The sequence below is a fragment of the Juglans regia genome, chromosome 2 (assembly GCF_001411555.2).
Source record: "Juglans regia cultivar Chandler chromosome 2, Walnut 2.0, whole genome shotgun sequence".
NCBI classification, from domain to species: domain Eukaryota; kingdom Viridiplantae; phylum Streptophyta; class Magnoliopsida; order Fagales; family Juglandaceae; genus Juglans; species Juglans regia.
In genome coordinates this window covers 29,265,036-29,280,877 of record NC_049902.1, presented here as the reverse complement: position 1 = coordinate 29,280,877, position 15,842 = coordinate 29,265,036, and the positions used below count along the sequence as shown (strand labels likewise).

The 15,842-nt window shown below is 34.6% G+C and overlaps 2 protein-coding genes across 2 annotated transcripts; one reads left to right on the top strand and one right to left on the bottom strand.

The window, feature by feature from the left end:
• Nucleotides 1-5,375: 5,375 nt before the first annotated feature.
• Nucleotides 5,376-7,933, bottom strand: LOC109019651 (uncharacterized protein DDB_G0283357-like). The gene is made up of 4 exons (XM_019001995.2): nucleotides 6,708-7,933; nucleotides 6,148-6,248; nucleotides 5,967-6,050; nucleotides 5,376-5,841 (listed from the first exon to the last, which is right to left on the bottom strand). The coding sequence occupies exons 1-4, from the start codon at nucleotides 7,666-7,668 to the stop codon at nucleotides 5,689-5,691; spliced, it is 1,299 nt and encodes a 432-aa protein (XP_018857540.2). The 5' UTR covers nucleotides 7,669-7,933; the 3' UTR covers nucleotides 5,376-5,688.
• A 6,369-nt stretch (nucleotides 7,934-14,302) lies between these two features.
• On the top strand, nucleotides 14,303-15,574 carry LOC109019643 (protein FAR1-RELATED SEQUENCE 5-like). The gene is made up of 3 exons (XM_019001985.1): nucleotides 14,303-15,180; nucleotides 15,278-15,419; nucleotides 15,506-15,574. Exons 1-3 carry the CDS (start codon nucleotides 14,303-14,305, stop codon nucleotides 15,572-15,574), a joined length of 1,089 nt encoding a protein of 362 aa, XP_018857530.1.
• The last annotated feature ends 268 nt before the right edge of the window (nucleotides 15,575-15,842 follow it).

Genomic DNA, 15,842 nt, shown 5'->3' with positions numbered 1-15,842 from the left:
CCCCTCATTTCCTTTAGAACTTCTTTCCCCATCATCATAGATTCCTGAACCTCCCCTCTCCTCTTCTTTGCATCTTGAACCTCTAACCCCCTCAGAAGGACCGCCACCACCACCACCACCACTTAGAAGGTCCACCAGAACAAGAACAACTCCCCAATACTTCCAGGAGTTTCACTGCCAGCAAGCATCTTCCATCTTACCCTCTCAATCCAAAGACATGACATCAGGTACCTCTTTTCCTTTATCTCATTTTATTTCTTATGATCGTCTATCACCCAGTTTTTCTTTATTTTCCACTTCCATTTCATCCATACAAGACCCACAAACATATAGACAAGCTGTCAAGGATCCTGATTGGTGTCGGGCAATGGAAGCTGAAATTAATGTATTAAAATTCAATAAAATATGGATTATCACTGACCTACCCCATGGTAAAATCCCAATTGACTGCAAGTATGTCTCCAAAACCAAGTACAACTGTAATGGTACTATTAAAAGGAAAAATGCAAGACTTGTTGCCAAATGATTCACTTAACAAGAATGAGTGGATTACCATGAGACTTTTTCTCCAATGGTTAAAATTGTCATAGTAAGAACCATTCTTGCCTTAGCTACTGTTAAAGGTTGGCACCTCCACCAATTCGATGTCAACAATGTTTTTCTCAATGGAGAACTCCAAGAAGAGATTTATATGAAAAGACCTCCTGGCTATCAAAAGGAAAACTCTGGACAAGTTTGCAGATTGCTTAGAAGTCTCTATGGACTTAAGTAAGCCTCACGACAATGGTATGACAAGTTCTCTACCTTCCTTATTCAGTTTGGTTCCACACAATCAAAGGCTAATTATAGCCTCTTTACTTGTCTCAATGGTTCAAATCTCACAGCTTTACTTGTTTATGTAGATGACATAGTGGTTGCAAGTAACTCACTTGATTCTATTTCTTCCTTAAAAACCTTCTTGAATCATCCTTTCAAAATTAAAGGCCTCGGTCATTTGAGATAATTTCTAGGCATCGAAGTTGCCAAGTCCCCTACTGTCATCCATATATTCCAAAGAAAGTATACACTCGATATACTTGCTGATGTAGGTCACTTAGCTTCTAAGCCCCTCAAAATTCCCATGGATCAAAATCATCGACTAAGCAAAAGCACTAGTTCCCCCTTATCTGACCCAACCCCATACAGACAACTCATTGGCAGACTTCTTTATCTTACCTTAACCAGACCAGACATAAGTTATCATACTCAAGTTCTTAGCCAATTCATGGATACACCTACCAATGTTCACCTTACAACAGCTCATAAAATTCTAAGGTACCTTAAAACTACTCATGGCCAAGGTATTTTGCTGTTTTCTACTTCATTCATTCATTTAAAAGGGTATTGTGACTTAGACTGGGTATCATGCCCTGACACTAGAAAATTTGTCACTGGTTACTGTGTTTTCATGGGCAACTCTCTCATTTCATGGCGCTCAAAGAAACAAACCGTGGTCTCAAGATCCTCTGTTGAAGCACAGTATCGTGCTATGGCTTCCCTATCCACTGAATTCACTTGGCTGAGGCACCTCTTCTCTGATCTTGCAATTCCTCATCCTCAAGCTGCTGATATGTACTGTGACAACTAGGCTGCTCTCCACATAGCAGCTAATCCCGTCTTCCATGAGAGAACAAAACACATAAAGGTAGATTGCCATCTAATCCAAGATCAACTTCTTGTAGGAAGTATTAGAACTACACATGTCTTTATTCATTTACAGTTAGCTTATATTTTCACTAAATCCCTCATTTCATACATTCTATCTTCTTATTTATCCAAGATGGGAATAAACAACATCTATTCTCCATCTTGTGGGGGGATATTAGAACAGCATTATCAGCACATCTCTACTGTCATTCCTCAAGATCATCAAGATGAAACTGTTCGCACCACCAAGAGGACATCTGACCTGCAGTCTTATGATTTACAATGCGCACTCACGAGCTTGTAATAATGTCCCATCTGAATTACCAAAAGGGTCTTCTAAAATTGAATTGTCATGTACATTTGTGTAACTTTACAGTTTGTTACGTAGCTGTATATTCCTTTATTCTCTGATTTGTCAGAGTTAGTTATTCCCTTGTTGTACATAAGCAGCCACTCCTTGTAAGTGGAAAGATATAGAAATTGGAATGGAATTTCTTTCCTACAAAGTCTCCCTCTATTTCTTATTCTTGATCTTTCTTTAGCTAATTATTCTGCAATTCAACTTGCTTTCTTATTACTTACAACAAAGGAAGGAAAATAACTCTTGCGTCTGGACATGAACCAAAGAGATATAAGGAAAAGTATGAGAATAATGGTTGCTCCTACACATATACCAAGCACAACCCACAAACGGAGACCAAAAATCGACGAATACTTTGAGAGTTGATCGTTGAAGAATATAGAGCCAGTCATGGTTCCTCTGGTTTTTCTTCCTCCTCTTAACTTACTATCAAACGATTTCTTTTTGAAAGACGACCATAGAAATGAAGTAGAAGTAGAAGTAGAAAGAAGAGTGAGAATTGTTTGGATTCAGAGATGAGTTGAGATGGTTTGTGAATAGTAGAGATGTGTTGAGATAGTTTGTGTGAAATTTTAAAAAAGTTATAACGATGAGTTGAGATGAGATAGGTTGAGATGATTTGTGAATAGTAGAGATGGGTCGAGATAGTTTGTGTGTAAATTTAAAAAAGTTATAATGATTAGATGAGATGAGATGAATTGAGGTGAATTTTAAATGCAAACGATGAGTGAGTCAAATTGGGAAAATGGACTGCACACTGCACGGACTCAAGTGGGGGTTTGGACACTCCCACAGAGAAGCTAGCATGATGAGACTTCTAGAATACAGACTAATATATATATATATATATATATATATATATATATATATATATATATATATTAGTAGGAGAGAAAGGGACACAATCAACATGAGAACCCCAGGAATCATCTGTAATTTGACAAAACATGTAAACTTATAAAAGAATTTTCTCGAAGTATTTGGTAGGAAATTTACAAGAGTTTTTCATTTTTCCCACCTATCCCTATCCAAATAGTAGCAGGACATGTGGTTGTTATCATCTTACCAAACAAGATATAAGTTTGAACAAATTAATTATTTACTCAATATAAATTAATGTATTTTATGTGTAGATAACTCCGATAATTTAATTGATGCATCTCATATTAAAATATTTTATTCTGTTTAAGACTTCTAAAACTAATGCTTTAATTTAAAATTAAAACGATTTAAGAATAGAAATAAATTTAGCTTAATTATTCTTGCATCGACAAGGGTATATATGAACAGCAAAGAAATAAATAAATCGAAAAAAAGAATGAAATTGAAAATGGAATAATCTATAGCAATAAATACGATCGATACATGATAATATACAAAGTTAATAATAGGAATGGTTTGTATAGTGAGATGAGATAAGATAAGATGAGACAAGATAAAATGAGTTGAATAAAATATTATTAGAATATTATTTTTTTAATTTATTATTATTTTAATATTTAAAAAAATTGAATTATTTATTATATTTTGTGTAAAAATTTGATAAAATTATAATAATAAGATGAGATTGGTTGAGAGTGTTTCTCAATACAAACGGAGTATAATTCATTAGTTTTAAAAGAAAACACATTAATCATTTTGTTTTTAAATTTTAATTCATTATTTGGTTTCCTTTCGGTGATAATCTTAATTTGGTTTACCCACAAGTCATCATGCACCCGTGTTTTTAGCTCAAAGCATTGTCGGGTTAGATGTCCATAAGTGAAAGTTTCATTAATTACCTTTGATTCAAAGCAAAGAGTATCCCATGAAAAAGTAGCTTCATAATAATTTCTGCCAATAGTTAAATCAAAATGGTTAGAAATTTACTAAAAATGTTAAAATTTCTTGGATTAATTAAGTTAGTAGATGCATGTTTGGACTTAGGTTTTTTCTTGAAAATTTTGTGTAGTTTTTTTAGAAAAATTATAAAGACAGATTTTATAGGATTTTTGTGAAAATGGTGAGACCTGTTTAAAATATATTCAAATTATAAAATAATAATAATAATAATTAGAAAGACCTTTTTGACATTTTCAAAAGTGATAGGATTCATTAATTTTGTGAAAATTTTCTTAACAATTATATATATATATATATATATTTATAAATGTTAGATCATTTGTATTGAACACGTATCTAAAGATTGACAATGGAATACCATGAAAATAAATTGTCAAACGTTTAGGTTAAGATGTTAAGCTGGGTTAAATTCTTTATAAATAATAATAAATTGAGATAGTAAAATAAATTTTATATGATCTATTTAAGATGAGTTTAAATATTTTAAATGTTAAGATAAATTTAAATATATTTATAAAAAGTTAAAAATATTATAAATTCCGCTCATAAAGAAATTGAGTTAAAAAAAATTGTGAAACACATGTGTAAAGAGATTTTAAGTTGAGATAAATTTAATAATTTAAGAATTAAATATTTAAATAATAGATTCAACTTAAATTAGACGGATATCAATTCAGTTCAAATTCTAAACGTGACTTTATTATCGATTATCAAGAAGCAAATAATTCCTTAGAGCATTAGTATTGGATTAGTCAAATGCATTTTCATCTTCAAATTTAACAAATATCATCCATATTTACTCTACATTGAATTAACTAAATTGTTTTGATCCAAACTATAAACTATAATAAATCCATTCTTCTTTTCAAATATGAAAAGAACTATAACAAGTCTAAAAGTATTTTTTAAGATTATTATATTATAGATATGAGATTTTTATTCATATGAAATTTTACTATCTATATATATATGAGATTATTATATTATATATTGTTAGATTGTGAAAATAAAAATAAATATGATTTGTTAGAAGTTATTAAAAATTATGAAAATAAAATAAAAATTAATAAATAATATAAATAATAAAAAATAATAAAATTTTATTATTATAAAGAGTGTGATGACTAATTTAATATAGACTTTAAATTTTAAATAATTAATTAAAGGTAAAAAAATTACATAATAAAAATTTAAAAAATAGAATAACCAATCTAATACTAATCCTCTTGACCATGCATGACCAATTCACCAAAGGCGGAACACTTTGGTTTGTAAAGAAATTGCTCAAACGTCACTTCCTCTTGAGGTTTGCAGTCACATCTAGCATTACTCTTCCTTAAAAAGGTGCATCATACCAAACACCATCAATTATTATTTTTCCTTCTTCAAGCTTCTTCATATGCAAATGGATCAGCAGCTCAACTTTCGTACTAAAGCTTCAATGCATGCAGCATCCTCTATAAAATATTATAAGCACCCAATAATATATAAAAGCTCGTCTGTATCGATCACTTGTGCTTTATTTATACACTAAAATTGCATGAACAACAAAAAAGGACAGACATTTAACAGCCTCTATCCAAAAACCAGCTTACAAATCACACACATATATATAAAGGCTGCATCAAATTCAACCGTCCTAAACTGAATTTGTTCTCCAAAATTCCCTTTAAATTCCAAGATACAACACAACACAGCCAACCAGCTTTCTTTTCTGCTGTTCTTTTTTCACTATCTTTACTTTACTCGTATAGCAGTATATATATATATATATATATATAGATATAGTAATACTTTGCTCAAGCGTTTTGGTCTGCAAATATATCCAGGAGAGAGAGTGCCTCTGGAATGCTGAGTTCAAGGCGGAATTTCGGGCCATCATAATGGTGAAGAATTGGCCTGAAGGAGTCCTCCTCTAATGGCTCGCAGACTTTCCTTGTAAGAACTTGAACCTGTCACAAACGTATATATATAGCAGTAAATATCAGATATCATGTATATATATAACCAAATATTTTTCATATTCTGCAATCAAGAAAGAAAACCATGAAAACGGGGGGTTCTTCACTGTTCATACCTGAGCAGGGAAGCGCGATTCACCAGGACACTTTTTGTCCTCCCAAGCCGTTGGATCTATGTTTGTTCCTCCAAAGCCTGCAGCCTGAACAAAAACCACATTGATATTAGCCAAAATTACACACCCAAAATCAAGAAGAAAATGAATTGACTATTTCATGCTTAATAAAAGAGATACGAACCTCGAAAATTCCATGGAGTTGGTGAGTGGAGTAGTTGTAAAGGAAGAGTGGCAAGCCAGGAGTTATAGCCCGAACTGAATCTCGGTAACGTGGAGGCAGACCTGGAATTATTTTGGAGCATAAATTTAGAAACAAATAATTGAAAAGCCATTTACACAAATATAAACCTATAAAGTTAGGTGACTTGACGTGTTTCGTCAGTTTGTAAATAAAAAAATACAAGAAAACACTTGTAATTGAGAGATAAGATCAAAAAATGGATTAATTCCTACAACTTGATTCGAGTAAAATAACATTTATATGAAAGGATATTCATTTAATTCCATTTGCAAACTAGACAGTGATCCAATAATATCGAACATCTCTAATCTCTCTTTGAAGATCAGAGACAATTCATAATCGTGGATCTTAAATTTAAAAATCAGGTGAATATATAGACTCAACCAAGCACCCAGAAACTTGATTTGAATGAAGGGGCAAGCAAAAATTGAAATTTATACAGAAAATCAATCAAAACAAATCTCTGCAGCAAAAACTAGAGAAAGAGAAGGGCTACATACCAAAGAGCTGTCTTTTGAGATTCTCTTGCATGGTATCGTTGTTGCAGACAAAGATATACCCACCAACGGTTTCGTGCCTTGGCAGAGACTCGGATGGTGGAAGTGTCTTGAACCTCTTGTCCACAGCACTCTTGCTATCATTATTATTTTCACCATTATTCTTCTTGTTACCATTACTATTCTTCTTCCCAGCTTTTCCTCCATGATCATCCTCGCCCTTACCACCATTCTTGTGCCCCTTCACGTTAATATTATTGTTGTTATAAATATGATTCCCAGGCTTAGAATAAATACCCTTGGTGAACCCACCATTAATCCCAGCACTCTTTTGAGATCCACCAAAAACTGGACCATTTCCAGTGCTGATAGCCCCAGTTTTCCACCCTTCATTAAACCCATTAAAATCAGTCATCTTTGGCTTGAAACTGTTCCACCCATCATTGAACCCATTGAAATCAGACTCCTTCTGCTTCAGATTGCTCCACCCATCATTGAACCCATTGAAATCAGACTCCTTCTGCTTCAGATTGCTCCACCCATCATTGAACCCATTGAAATCGGACCCCTTCGCCTTCAGATTGCTCCACCCATCATTGAACCCATTGAAATCGGACCCCTTCGCCTTCAGACTACTCCACCCATCATTGACTCCATTGAAATCGGACCCCTTTGGCTTCAGATTGCTCCACGCATCATTGAATCCATTGAAATCAGATCCCTTAGGCTTGAGACTGTTCCACCCATCATTGAACCCATTAAAGTCAGACCCGTTCGAATTCAAGTTGCTCAGAGAGTTAACCTCTCCACCAACCCTTACATCAAAGTTCTTTCTTTCCTCAGGCCTCTTCGCGCCGAGATTAGAGCTCCAAATGGAATCGTTCACCGAGAGATTCGCCAAATTCGAGGTCTGCACCCGAAGCTGATCACTGAATTGCCAAAACGATTGCTGGTTATTCTCCATCCTAACTCAAAAATCTCCTCAAATCCCTTCAAAACAACCAAGAAAACTCTATCTGGGATGTTACAAGATACAAAATTTACACACTTCAAAATATAAAATTTAGGCTGAAAGTGTTGGGGAAGAAGAAGAAAGAAGACTAATTTAGTGTGGGGGTAGAAGTGGGTGGGGAAGAGGCAGTTAAATAAAAGGGAGGGATTGTAGTATGAGAAAAGGGAAATTTCGAGGAAAGACGGAGCAAAATATCACATCGGGATAGCGTGTGAATTTGTCAAAGTAGAAATGGCCAAACATGGAGCAATTTAACAAAGAAAGTCCATTAAAGCAAAAAAAAAGGTTTTGATCTTATTTTATTTTATTTTTTCTCCCCAGTTGAGCGAATACGAGTCATGATCATGACGGCAAAACCGCGTTGGAAAAATGGTGACTCGGTGAGAGAGTGGATGGCGCTGTGTGACTTTTCATTTGGATTTTTTTTGTGCGCGCTTTCTAGAAGGTCTAGGAGGTTCCTGTCTGTCTTACCGTTCACACTTGTGTTTGAAACTTTGAAGAAGGTGAGAGGGGAGAGAGGACGGGTCAAGAGTGTGGAATAGTAGTAGGTGGCAGTTGGATATAGGGTGAGAGATAGACTGGGTTTTGGGGGTGAGGGGGGGAACTTGGGTTTGTCGGCCCAATTTTTGTCGACAATGCTCGAACTCACGATCTCTTCTTTTGCCACGTTTGTTAATGGACCATTTCAGAATCGACTGTCGGCATAATTAGATTTATATGTTCATAATTAGATTGATGTAATGTTATTTATTTGAAAAGATAAGAACTGATTCAAAAATAATAATCAGTGTCGCATCGATGTATTATAATAGACTAGTGGTGATCAGCACGTTTGCCCAGTTGGAAGGAAAAAAATATATATATATAAAATCTTTTGTAGAAGCAGAAAATATCACAAAATAGATTAAGAAATATAATTATCACATCTAATATGAAAGAAATATTTATTATATTTTATGTAAAAATTTAAAAAAAAATTAAAATGATAAAATGAGATGAAATAAAACACTTTCACCATCTAAATGAGATCTAAATTTATATCAATTTTTAACATGTTTTAACTTCGACTATGTAACTTAGTACTTTACGAGCACAATCTAATTATCGTGCATCTTTACTTTCTCATTGCTATCTATCTCTACATGTAGTTTATCCATCCATGTATTCATTTTTACTTTAATAATTTCAGGTAAATGTTTGCTTGTATTTATTTATTTATATTTTTGAAAACAACTTGTTCATTGATAAAATTGTGTTAAGACACAGAAAGATTACAAGTTGGAGTCTCCTCTAACTTGATTACACGCTCAATCACTGTTAAAGCATTTCTCCCCAACAAATGAGCAACTAAATTGTCTTATTTGTTTACATGCTTAAAATAACTAGATTTGAATCTATTGAGTAGGACTTTGATATCAGTGATGATCATTCCAACATAATTGTTTTGTTGATGTCTCCTTTGTATTGCCTCGACAACTAGCTAGGAGTCTCCTTCCATTGCTACATTTGCCATGCCAAGTTCAATTCCAAAATTAACTGCTTCAAGAGCAGTCCTGGCTTCTGCAAGTAAAGGATCTAGAATAGATGTCATCTTCTTCCTCATTGTAGCCAAAAAATTCCCTTTATCATCTCTTACAGCAACTCCCATACCTATTTTACATAATTTTGATTCAACTACAACATTCCAATTAATCTTGCAATAACCCTTTGGTGGACATTCCCAAAACACTCTGTCAGTATTTTCAGAAATATTATTGCCTTGTCTTCTGGTATTTACAGCAGCTGCTAAGTCCATTCTCAATTGGTTTACTCTGTATATCATTTGATGTGGTTCAATAAAAATATTCTTTAAAACCAATTGGTTCCTTCTTCACCATAAATTCCATAGAGTTAAAGTGAATTCTACCATTTCCTCTCTGTCAAGCTTCTGTTGCATAATCTTCATGATCTGTTTGAAACTACTTTGTGCCATGAAGCTCTTTTGAATTTTTCTGGAGGAGACACTCCAAACGTCAGAAGCTGATACACAATTCCACAATATATGTTCCATTGTTTCAGGTTGTTGTAGGCACATTGGGCATGTTGAATCTGTCAAAACTTTCTTTTTACACAAATTATCTTTAGTTGGCAAAATGTTACTACAGACTCTCCACAAAAAGTTCTTCGAGGCTGGTGGAATAGGGAGTTTCTATAGTTTACACCAGTCTTCTTTTAGGAAAAGTTTATTAGAAGTCTCAACTTGTTTTCTGTCTTGAAGGTCCCCTTGAAGGTGATATGCACTTCTTACTGTGAAGTCACCATCGATGGTTCCTCGCCACATTAATTGATCATATTGTCTGCAAAAACTGATGGGAAGATGAGTAATAAGGTCAGCTTCTTGACTGTCAAAAACATGTTTGCTGGTATTTAATTGTACGCTTATGTACATTACACAATTTATTATTCAGTTTTACATACTTTTTTAGCTTTATTATTCATTATAGACTACCAGTAACTCAATGAGATCAATATTCCAGTCATATATAGGAATTTACAAAGAACTTATATAGAATACTATTTCTCGGATAAGTTTTGAACATCAGTTTCAGTAGAAGCAAAACCGTAGTCATTCAAATAGACAAATCCTACGTTATAAGTCAATTATACTAATATATATAATTTCTAAAAAATACTAAATATTTATGGAAATTTTAATCCAGGCATTATACTAACATTTATAATGAAATAATATTAATTGGGAAGAGATAAAAAAATTAAATTTTACCTAATGGTGAATAAATTGCATTTTAATGACTCTGTAATAAAAAAAAATGTTTAAAAAAATACAAAAAAATAAACATATTTATATACGGTTGGTATAAGTGTTTGATGGATATCACTCTAGCATGGCCAAAAGTCGAAAAATTGTTTCATTGGAAGACAAGTTCTGCATCCTATCAAAAGTTTTTTTTTTTTTTTTTTTAAAAAAAGAAAAGGATACTATGCATTTTCACATATAATATTTTTAGTATATGTGAAAATAATAGGTACCATTTAAATTAGAGAAAATATGTAAAAGGAATATGGTTTTAAAAAAAAAATACCTAGGTCTAACCTGTGTGGAAGCCCAATTCAAAGAAGAGTCCTGCTATAGGTAGGCACAAGGCCGTGCCTGCGCGCGGACGCCACTGATGTGGCATTTTGCCACGTCAGCAATTATACATTAATTAAAAAAAAAAGAAAAAAAAATGCAAAAGCAGGATAGAACAAGCGGGAGAACTAAAACGAAGAAGATAAAGAAGCCGATTTTCGAAGAGGACAAGCGGGAGAACTGAAACGAAAATAGAGAAGCTGATTTACGAAGAGAACAAGCGGGAGAAATTGAGAAAAAAAAGTAGAGAAGCCGAGATTTCACCGTCAAAGTAAGAACCCTTCTTTTGATTTTTTTTCATCTTGCTGTGAAATCTCTTTTATTGGAGACGTTGAGCTCCAGACGACCAGTGTGGGTGAATCCAAACTCGTCGAAGGGAATAATACTGGAAAATTTTAGTGTGCTTTGTTTTTCAAAAACTATTCATGAAATTTTTAGTACATTAATTTTAGTGAATCCAAACCCGCGTGCATTGTTTTTCAAAAACTGGAAATTTTTTTTGATAAAGTTAGTGTGCTTTGTGTAGTATCTTACATCTAGACATTTCCATTCATGAAATTTTTAGTACATTGTTTTTAGTGAATCCAAACCCATGTGCATTGTTTTTCAAAAATTGGAAATTTTTTTTGATAAAGTTAGTATGCTTTGTGTGGTATCTTACATCTAGACATTTCCATTCATGAAATTTTCAGTACATTTGAAGTATTTGACATTTGACACTATCATTGTCTGTTCTTTAAACATAATGGGATGATCAATAATATCTGTTGACCTATGGTATCATTTGTCATAAAAAAATCCGTAGTATCTATACATGTAAGCTTGGCTGGTTTTTTAAAAATGCCCAACTTGATTGTAATAGTTTTTTCTAAAAAAATGCCGAGTAAAAAAATGTTGAGTTCCTAACTTGATTGTGTATATATGTTGTTGCAGATTTGTATAAAGATTTATTGTAAAAAGTTGCATTTAGTGTTGCTGCAGTATTTACGTAAAAAGTAAGATCCACTTGGTTTCATTGTTGAGGTAAATGGAGAAAGAAAAAGAAGATGCATCCCGCATAACAGCTCCTATCACAAATCCATCAACGCAGGTATTGTAAACCTCTTTCAACAGTTGGTGTGTGTTTAATTTATGTGTAGTCATTGGTAATACGGTTGATTAACATTATGTTGCTATATGTTAGGACATATCAAGACCACTGCATCCAAATTACATGCCAAGTTACTACGGTCCAGTGCCTCATGCATGGTTACCACATTTTGTGCCTTCTCCAAGTGCCAGCCCATATCCATGGAACAACCAGGTAATCGTTGGATGGTAAAGTAGTTCATGGACTTTATGTTATGAATTTGAATATTTGGTCTAATTATTTATTTTTAATTATTTTTGGGAGAACTGCAGCAAGACCCATGGAGCTCTACTGTCGCTGCCACGTCAAGTACCGCCATACCAATGATGGGACCTCCTCCAACTGCGTACCCATATCAATGGAGCAACCAGGTGATAATGTCTTTGAATATTTCGTCTAATTATTCGTTTTTAATTTTTGGAACTTGAATATTTCATCTAATTATTTATCTTTAATTTTTTTATGGAAAACTGCAGCAACACCCATGGAGCACTACCTCAGCTGCAAGTACTGCTACCTTGAGTAGTTCCACGCCCGCGTCAAATACTGCTGCCTTGTATAGTTCTGTCATACCAGTGATGGGACCTCCTCCAACTGCGTACCCATATCAATGGAGCAACCAGGTGATCATTTTTTCGTATATATATTTATTGTAGTTAATGTTAGACTTGAATATTGGGCTAACTATTTATGTTTACATTTTTTTTTTTTTGGAAAACTATAGCAATACTCATGGATCTCTACTTCCGCTCCCATGTCTAGCTCCACAATTAGTGTCAGCTCTAGTGTAGCTGTCAGTTCTAGTGTACAAACCAGCGCTAGTATCGCTGCTAGCTCTTGTTCGGCTTTACCAATATTTATTCCTCCAACTTCTACCAACCCATTTCCATGTGGCAATGAGGTGATGTCTTGGATTCTCCACATTCACTGTCTTTTACATTATCCATAACATATTTTTACATATAATACTTTTTTCTCCTATTTTACAGGAAAATAAAGTGCAGCAAAGTGACTCTGTTAAAGAAATTAGTGAGGCCACATTAGACTCGATAGAAGTTGAGGCGCAATCTACTGCCTCTTTGGGTACTACGGTTGATACCAAGGAGGCTGGCATAGATGGGGGTGATATCACTGAGGAGCCAAAGCCAGGAATGAGTTTTGAGTCGGAGGATGAGTTAATGAATTACTATAAACATTACGGAAAGTAATGTGGTTTTCAGTTAATGACACAAAAGAGTAAAAGAGAGAAGGATGAGACTGTGAAATATGTCACTGTGGGATGTGCTTAGGGTGGCAAGGCACGAAATAGGGCATCAAACGTCTCCAAACCTCGGCCAACAAGCAAAACAGACTGCAAGGCAAAAATGAATGTCATGTTAAAGAATGGGAAGTTGTGTGTCACATCCGTATTTAACACACACAATCATGTGTTCAGTCCAAAAAAATTCAGGTTTTTCAGATGCAACAGAAAAGTTAATGAGTCTGTTAGGAGAGTGTTGGATACAAATGATGAGGCTGGCATACGGATTAATAAGAGTTTTCATGCTCTTGTCACTGAGGCAGGTGGGTTTGAGAACGTACAATTTGGAGAAAAAGATTGTCGTAACTACATTGACAAGGCACGACACCTGCGCCTTGGTAAATGTGGTGCTCAAGCGTTGTTTGAGTATTTTAGAAGGATGCAATACAAGAATAATGACTTTTTCAGCCTCATGGAATTGGACGATGATGATAGACTGAAAATTGTGTTTTGGGCGGACGCCCGTAGTAGAGGGGCCTACAACTACTTTGGAGATGTAGTAACATTTGATACCACATACCTGACAAATAGGTATGGAATGCCATTTGCACCTTTTGTGGGTGTAAATCATCATGGACAGTCAATCATGTTGGGTGCAGACCTTATTTCAAGTGAGGATACAGAATCGTTTGTTTGGTTATTTAAAGCTTGGCTTGATTGCATGGATGAAAAATTGCCTAATACAATTATTACAGATCAAAATCGTGCAATGAAAAATGCCATCGCCATTGTCTTTCCCAACACGCGGCATAAATATTGCTTGTGGCACATATTGCGAAAGGTTCCTGAGAAACTTGGTTCCCATGGTCAATACAAATGTGGCCTGAAAAGTAAGTTGTTATCTTGTGTATATGACTCTCTTACAATTGAGGAGTTTGAGAATTCTTGGAAAAGCCTCATTAATACTTTCAACTTGCATGAAAATGCATGGTTGCAAAGCTTATATGCTGAAAGAGAGTTTTGGGTGCCGGTATATTTAAAGAACTCGTTTTAGGCTGGAATGAGTACAACTCAACGTAGTGAGAGCATGAATGCTTTCTTCGATGGCTACGTGCATGCCAGAACAAATCTTAAAGAATTTGTTGATCAGTTCGACAATGCTCTCAAGAAAAAAGTTGAAAATGAAAACCAAGCTGAGTTCAATTCATTTAACTTCACCATTCCTTGCATATCACACTTGGCTCTTGAGAAGAAGTTTCAAGATGTATACACAAATGTAAAATTTAAGGAGGTTCAACAAGAGATAATGGGAATGATATATTATCATTGTCGTTTCGAGAAAATGGAGGGAGTAATCGTAATTTACTCGGTCGATGATCAAGTAAAGGCTGAAGATTTCATCAAGGAAGTTACGAATACTCTTTACTTTAATGAGGCCGAGTGTGAGACGAAGTGTGTTTGTGGGTTATTTGAGATGCGAGGGATAATATGTAGACATATTCTTGCCATCTTTTTAGCTAAGAAAGTCCGTGAGTTGCTAAAAAAGTACATATTAGACCGGTGGCGGAAAGACATAAAACGGGGTTATACTATTACTTCGACCAGTTATGATGCTGTTGATCAGAGACCAGAAACTGTTAGGTATAAACGTATTTTGAGAACTTTCAATGAGGTAATAACTAATGCAGTTTCGTGCGATGGGCATACTGAGGAAATGATTTCAAACTTGTATGCAATGAATGAGGTTTGGCGCACATCGAAGCCCTCCAACACAGATTCCAATGTTGGAGGAAGTACCGTGAATGCATTCACAGAAGGAAGTTCGAAGAAGATGCTAAGTCCCCATGTTGTCAGAGGTAAGGGAAGACCCCCGTGTAAGAGGAAGATATCCACGATGGAGGAAAGAGTGAAGAAATTAAAACTAAGACTACGAATAAGAGAAAAGATCAGGGAAAAAGCAGACTGGTGAGAGGCTTACTTTTTTTATGTTGTCAGACTGTTTGATAATATACTATTACTTCTACTTACTTCTGAACTCTAATTATTTTTTATGTTGTCAGAGGCGTATATTGGATACCGAACCATTGGAAAGTAGTGAAAACCAACTCGGTCTATCGGAAATGAGGATGCAAGAAAATGTACAAACTCCCATAATGGTCAATGAAGAAAGTGGACAACATCCAATGATGGGGACACAAAAAAGTGTACAATTACCACTTGAGGTCATTTTATTGTATAGTTCGTGGTTTTTATTATGTGGGTCTTAATTTGTCTGCTATTATGTTCACAGATACAACTAGGAATGGATGGAACGCAGCCGGAGACGGTAGATGGAACGCAGCCCAATAGTTTCTTGTAGCAAGATTTTAGAGATCCATTATGTTTACAACTGTTGTGTGTTGATGGAATTTGGGTTGTTTGTGGGTTTGTTGGCATGTGTGTTAGGGGTGATTTTGTAGGAATTTGGGTGTTGGTGTTGATATGCTGGAGTATGTTATGTATTAGTAGTGAAAGTGTACGTTTTGTATATGTGGCTTAGTATTTGAGGCCACGCTTTGCACATTTTGTATCCAAGTACGCTATATATGTAAATTTGAGTTTCTATCCAAGTACTCAATTTATGTGGT

Coding starts and splice junctions, on each gene's coding strand:
- LOC109019651 (XM_019001995.2), bottom strand. CDS start 7,668: ATGGAGAATAACCAGCAATCGTTTTGGCAATTCAGTGATCAGCTTCGG. Junction 6,249..6,707: donor TCTCAAAAGACAGCTCTTTG/GTATGTAGCCCT, acceptor AAATAATTCCAG/GTCTGCCTCCACGTTACCGA. Junction 5,842..5,966: donor AATCGCGCTTCCCTGCTCAG/GTATGAACAGTG, acceptor CGTTTGTGACAG/GTTCAAGTTCTTACAAGGAA.
- LOC109019643 (XM_019001985.1), top strand. CDS start 14,303: ATGAATGCTTTCTTCGATGGCTACGTGCATGCCAGAACAAATCTTAAA. Junction 15,181..15,277: donor ATCAGGGAAAAAGCAGACTG/GTGAGAGGCTTA, acceptor ATGTTGTCAGAG/GCGTATATTGGATACCGAAC. Junction 15,420..15,505: donor TGATGGGGACACAAAAAAGT/GTACAATTACCA, acceptor TTATGTTCACAG/ATACAACTAGGAATGGATGG.